Below are 6,227 nucleotides of genomic sequence, written 5' to 3' on the forward strand. Positions count from 1 at the left end.
TCCCTCTCCTCCCTCCCCTCCGTCCTCTCTCCCTCCCTCCCTCCCTCCTCCCCTCCCTCCCTCCCTCCCTCCTCCCTCCCTCCCTCCCTCCCTCCCTCCCTCCCCTCCCTCCCTCCCCGCCCGGCCTGGAGAGCGCTGTCGAAGTGCAAGTTGTTGTTGTACCGACGACCGGACAACTGAACCGTTTACGAAGGTTTCCTTTAATCATTTGCTCGAAGCACAAAGAATGACCTGCGATTGGCAAATCTACATTCACGTCCCGTTCCGTTCCCCCCTCCCACCCCCTCACGGCATGAAACGTAAACAATATTTCCCCTTCGTAACCCCCCACCCACCCCCCACCCCCCCCGAACACCCAGCGTCCAGCGAGCCCAGACAGCCGCGGTCTGACGGGTGGACGTTGTGGAGCTCCAGCGAGAGTAGGGGGAGGCCTCGGCTTTACACCAGATACGCCAACCAGGCAAAGGCCAGGGCCGCGCCGGTCACCAGCGGCATTCTGACACCCGGGGCCGCGTTACACAGGTTGGTCGAGCAGCAGGAGTACTTGACGGAGACCGTCTGGCCCAAGATGGTTTGGTCTACGTTCATTTTGCAGTCGTGAGGCACAGCACATCCCGTTTCAGTAAAGCGTACCCCCGCTGCAACAATAGAGACACCCGGTTATAATAATAATAATCCTCGCGTTGGATACGGCGCCTCATCGTGGCTTCGAGACGTCTCAAAGCGCTTCGCGGGCTATACTGTAAAGGGTCGCGACTGTAGTGGGGGGAGAAAGGGCTCCACTGGCTCCCTGTCGCGCACCCTAAGCTCCATCCGCGCCCCCCCACCACCCCATCGCCCCAGTCCTCACCAAGCTCCACTGGCTCCTCATCACGCACTAAACCTCTCCACCGCCCGCTGCCGCCTCCACTCCACCGGCCCCGGCCTCCTGTCCCTCACTTGTGCCCTCCGTTCCATCATCGGTGGCCGCACTTTCATCCGCTACCCCCCAAAACTCTGTCACTCTCTCCCGCCTTGCCCCCTCCTTCCCTCCCCATCTTCAGGTCAAGCCTGAAGACTTTCCTCTTCGACAGTGCCCACGGTCATCTCCCCCCCCCCCCCCGTGCCCCCGGCTTGGCATCGCGCCCCGCCACGGTCAAGCTCTCGGGGACGCTACCCTCCATGAGGGGCTGCTGCGGGAACACAAGCTGTTGGTGTTGTATCAAGGCAATGGTTGAGGGTTCGGGCACCTACCGGCCTCCGTCACTCTGGTCAAGCATTGAGTGTTGGCTCCAGTGCACATGTACGCCCTGGATTGACACGGGGTTTGACTTGCCGGGCAGTGGTAGCATTGCAGACCGTTTGCTGGGACATCTGGGGAGGCAGAGAGACAGAGCTGGTGATCGGGAGAAGCAGTTGGCGTGAGTCTGATCCCGAGCCGAGGCGGGGGAGAGAGGGGGAGGGAGGGAGGGCGGTGTTGGCCGTCCGCAGGATCAGGATGGAAGGTCTTTGGCCGGGGTTCGAAGGTGGCGGAGGGAGGGAGGGAGGGAGCGAGGCGGAGGGACGGAGTGAGAGAGTGACAGAGCTTGGTGAGGTGGTGGCTGATAGCGGAGCGGAGGGGACGAGGGGCAAACAGGAGGTCGAGCGGAGGCAGCGGGTGGGGGGGAGTGTGGGGGGTTGGTGGTGGGTGGTGGGTGGGTGGTGGGGGGGGTGGGATGAAGTGAACCTTCAGTGGGGGTTTAGCGAGGTGGGGGTCTTGGCTTCACCCCGGATAGGCCAGTCAGGCAAAGGCCAGGTACCTGGGTGCCCATTGCACAGGTCGGTGGTGCAGCAGGAGGCGGTTAAGGTGACCGGCAAACCCACCACGGTTTCTGGGGTGGATTTGTTGCAGCGATCAGATGCGATACAGCCGGCCTCGTACACGGGTTGTCCCACTGTAACAACAGAGACATCTGGTTATTATAATAATAATAATAATAATAATAATAATATTCCTTGCACTTGATGCAGCACCTCATCGCGTCACCGACACGACTTGAAAGCCCCTTCGCGGACTACGCTGTCAGGCGCAGCGACCGCGGTCGGTCGGTCGGTCGGGCGAGACGGCAGCGGAGAGGTTGAGGTTGAGGTTGAGCGAGTAACAGCCGTACCGGTAACTCGCGTTCGACGCGGCCCTTTTCCACGTCTCGCGGACCGTCTCAAAGCGCTTCGCCGGACGGCACTGTAGAACTGGGGGTGGGGTGGGGGGTGGGGGGGGGTTGGGGGGGGGCAAACCCGGCAGCCAACAGCCCGCGGCGACGTCCAACCAACAGCCGTGGATCGAGTGACCGGATTAGTATTGGGGTTTGATTAACGACGGATCATTATGACCGGAAATGCGACGCCCCAATGGACTAACAACCGGGTGATCAGAGCCCTGTGGGTGTGTGTGTGCGTGTGCGTGTGCGTGTGTGTGTGCGTGCGTGCGCGGGCGGTTGGGCGGGTGGGAGGGAGGAAACTTACCCAACATTTCGCTCAGCCGGGAATCGAAACCCAGGGACCTTCTTCGCTTGTGAGGCGAGAGCTCTGAGCGCTGAGCGACAGGACTGCGCGTGAATGAGGAGCGACTGAGGCGGATGAGACGGATGGATTACCGCCGGGGACTTGAGCGAAGCTTTCAAACCACTTACTCAACGTAGACTCTCCCTTGTAACACTGCTCGTGGGGAAGACTGCAGGTCCTCAAACTGGACATACATGGGGTATCGTGTTTCTCGCAGTGATAGCACCGCAAACCGTCTCCTGCGTGTGGGGAGACACAGAAACAGTCCATCATCATCCTCCTCGCGTCCCTACCGACCGCCAGGTCAGCCGTGCGCGGAGTGAGGAAACTTGCCCGACACGTGGCCCCCGACCTGACCCGCCCCGGACTCAGACCCACATCCTCTCGCTTTGCGCGGAGAGGTCTCCCAACGACCGCACTCCACCCGTTCGACTGAACGCGACACTGCGGTAACTCCCTCCTTGTGGGCTTTACCGAACCTCCCCCCTCCGCGAGCTGCGGGCGATCCAGAACTCTGCGCCGGGCTCCGTGACCCCCCCTACCCCCCCACCATCTCCCGGCCCCACCGGTTCCCTGTCCCTCAGAGAATAGAATACAAAATCCTCGTCCTCACTTTCGAGGTCCTCCACGGCTTTGCCCCCTCCTTCCTCCGCTGACCCCCTAACAACCTGTCCCGCTCCCCCCTTTCAGCAGTCTCCGTCCCGCTCCGCGTCTCCCGCCCGACCCGCTCCACCCTCAGCCACTCCGCTCCCATCCCCGTGGACCTCCATCCCACAGTCTCTTCGCCCGGCTCCCTCCCTCGCCTCCTTTGCACCTTCCTCTTCGACCGCGCCGACAGCCGCCCTCCTCCCTCTCCGCTCTCCCCTCATCCCAACCCTGCGCCGCCCCCCACCCCAACCCCAGGCTCGGGCTCCCGATCGCCCACCACCGCTCACCGTACGAAACGCTCAGGAGCAGCAGCGACCCGAGCACCAGGAGATACTTCATCCTCGCTGTCCTCGCGGTAAAGATCCGGCAAATAGATGTGAGAGGAGACGGAATAAAGTGCCTTTCGCCACCGATACAGAAAACTCTGACCCACTCCTGTTTGCCGAAGCTTTTATAAGTCCTTCAGGTGAACCGAGAATATCAAAAACCACACATTTGCATAATAATTAAGTTTCGTTTCTTCACTGCATGAAAGCGAAACTGCAATAGTACATCTCAGCCCCCCACCCACACCCCCAACCCCACCCACATCGTCCTTGCAGATCAGGGCGAAACCTTGGGCAAGTTTCCTTACTCCACACAGAGCCCTAATAATAATCCTCCAAAATAAAACAATGATAAATTGGTCATTTTCAATCTACGACTGTTTGTGGGACGTCGCTGTGCGCAATTGGCCGCCGCGTTCGCCCACAAATATACAGTCAATTCACTTTACAGTGTGTTCTGTGCAGCGCTTTGGGACGTCCTATCAGTATTATTATTTGGTATAGACCTGCCTGGGATTGAACTCGGGTCTCTCGCTTGCAAAGCGAGTGCTCCAACCACTGAGCTGCGGGACTCCACGTCACGTACGCCAAGTCTGCCGTGAGGAATTAGGAATTAGCGGCCGAGTGGCCGATCTCCAACGGCGACGAGGAGGGCGCGGGGGACGAGCAGGAGGACCGGTGCCCGTCATCGCGGTGCCCGTCCTTGGGCATCACTCTCCCGAGCGTCAAGTTGGGGAACGCTTTCTTCAGCCTCTCGTGCATCTGAATAAAACGACCCATTGACGTGGAGATCAGAGCAGCTCGGAGCACGGGCCGGACAGAGAGAGAGAGAGAGAGAGAGAGAGAGAGACCTCAGTGGCTTACAGAGAGCTGCTTGGACCTCTCAAAGGGCTTCACAGGAGATAACGTGGAGTGTGTGTGTGGTTTTTTTTTCCGAGGCTGAACGCGGCGGCCGACTTGCACGCAGCAAGTCCCCACACACGGGGCGAGCGAGCCATTTTATTCGGAGGAATGCTGGCCAGGACACAGGGAGAAACCCCCTTCTCCCACCCAGCTGTCCCGTGGGATCTCAACCCCGGCAAAGCCATCTTAACGCCCGGATCCAACCGCCGAGCTCCGGTAAAACACTCGCCGCGGGAAACACCCGGGAACAGCAGCAACCCGAGCACCGGGAGACACTTCATCCTCTCCGCCCTCGGCTAAACGATCGGGCAAATAGCTGCGAGAGGAGACCGCATGAAGCGGGTTGGGTCACCGAAACAGGAAGCGCTGTTACGCTTCCCATTGCCCAACCCGTTGGAAATGCTCCGGTTGAAATGGGGATGTGAATAACTGAGCGGTTAAATCATTCTTTCGTCGCGTGATTGTGAAACAGAGATTCCACTTTCCAGGCCCACCCCCCCCCCCACACACTCAGGCCCCCCCACCACCAAAACCCCCGAACCCCCCCCCCACCCCACACACTCACAGAATCAACGACGACAACAAGAAGATTGCATTTGTAGAGCGCCTTTCACGTCGGGAGGACGTCCCGAGGCGCTGGACGGTCGGGTCGGGACCCGAGCCTTGGGAGGGGAAAATGGTCAGGGGGAGGGGAGGGAAGGGAGGGAGGGAGCGAGGAGGGGGGAGATGGTCAGGGTGAGGGGAGGGAAGGGAAAGGAGGGAGCGAGGAGGGGGTTGAGAGTCGAGAGCGGAGCTGACGGCTGAAGGTCAAAGAGAAAGGTCTTGAGACCGGCCCTGAAGGAGGAAAGGGAGGAAGCGGCGAAGGCACTGGGGATGGAGTTCCAGAGCCTCGGGGCTGAGAGGCTGAAGGCCACCGATGGTTGGGCGGTTGGGGCGGGGGACGTGGAGCAGACCGGAGCCAGAGGGACGGAGGGTACGGGCGGGTAATGAGGGGGATAGTAGGTCGGAGAGGTAGGAGGCAGCGAGGCCGGGAATGGCCTTGGAGGTCAGGATGAGGATCTTGAATTCGATCCTCTGGGGGATGGGGAGCCGGTGGAGGCGAGCGAGGGCGAGGGCGAGGGCGAGGGCGAGGGCGAGGGCGAGGGCGAGGGTGGGTCGCCAAGCAAATCGCAGTCTGATTGGGGTGCAATGCAGACGACACGTGGAATCCCGGCTTAGAAGCCACCAACTTCTTGCCCCGGGCTCGGGCCACACCTCACCTCACAGCATACGGGAGGGCTGAGGAGTTCATGGAGCGAACGTTTCGGGAGGTGGTCAACCCCACGGCCACGGAGGGTTCAGAAGGAGAGTGAAAGGGTGACCACTTGGCGGGGCGGGGCAGGAAGAGGGGACGGGCAGCGGGGAAGTGCCCTGAGAGCGTGGCACTCACAAACCGGTTCTCTGTCCTGAATACCGGTCAGGGCGACGGTACCTCCGGGGAGGGGAGACGAAAGCAAATGGACGCACAGGGAGAAGAGCGTCAACGCCATCGTCATTGGGGACGCAATGGGGAGAGGAGTAGACGGGCGTTACTGCAACCAAACACGCGACGCTCACGTGGTCTGCCGCCTCCCTGGATCCTCACGGAACGGGACAGCCACCACGAGGGTCTCGCTTGACCAGCTCCGAGCTGCTCTGTCCGAACAACGAAGGAACGAGAGACACGGACACGTTGATGAATTGTAAGCGTTTATTGATGACGACGTTCGAGTTAATATTTCCCCCCTTCCGGCCACCTCGGGCGACCCAGGTGTGGGGGGGGGTGGGGGGGGGGGACCAAAGGAAACCAAA

At 60.8% G+C, this 6,227-nt stretch overlaps 1 protein-coding gene across 1 annotated transcript; it reads right to left on the bottom strand.

The window, feature by feature from the left end:
* Positions 1-181: 181 nt before the first annotated feature.
* On the bottom strand, positions 182-3,669 carry LOC103191543 (urokinase plasminogen activator surface receptor). Its single transcript, XM_042346590.1, has 5 exons — positions 3,456-3,669; positions 2,649-2,759; positions 1,779-1,913; positions 1,234-1,353; positions 182-638 (listed from the first exon to the last, which is right to left on the bottom strand). The coding sequence occupies exons 1-5, from the start codon at positions 3,505-3,507 to the stop codon at positions 439-441; spliced, it is 618 nt and encodes a 205-aa protein (XP_042202524.1). The 5' UTR covers positions 3,508-3,669; the 3' UTR covers positions 182-438.
* Positions 3,670-6,227: the final 2,558 nt, after the last annotated feature.

The sequence above is a fragment of the Callorhinchus milii genome, unplaced genomic scaffold, assembly GCF_018977255.1.
Source record: "Callorhinchus milii isolate IMCB2004 unplaced genomic scaffold, IMCB_Cmil_1.0 Scaffold1064, whole genome shotgun sequence".
NCBI classification, from domain to species: domain Eukaryota; kingdom Metazoa; phylum Chordata; class Chondrichthyes; order Chimaeriformes; family Callorhinchidae; genus Callorhinchus; species Callorhinchus milii.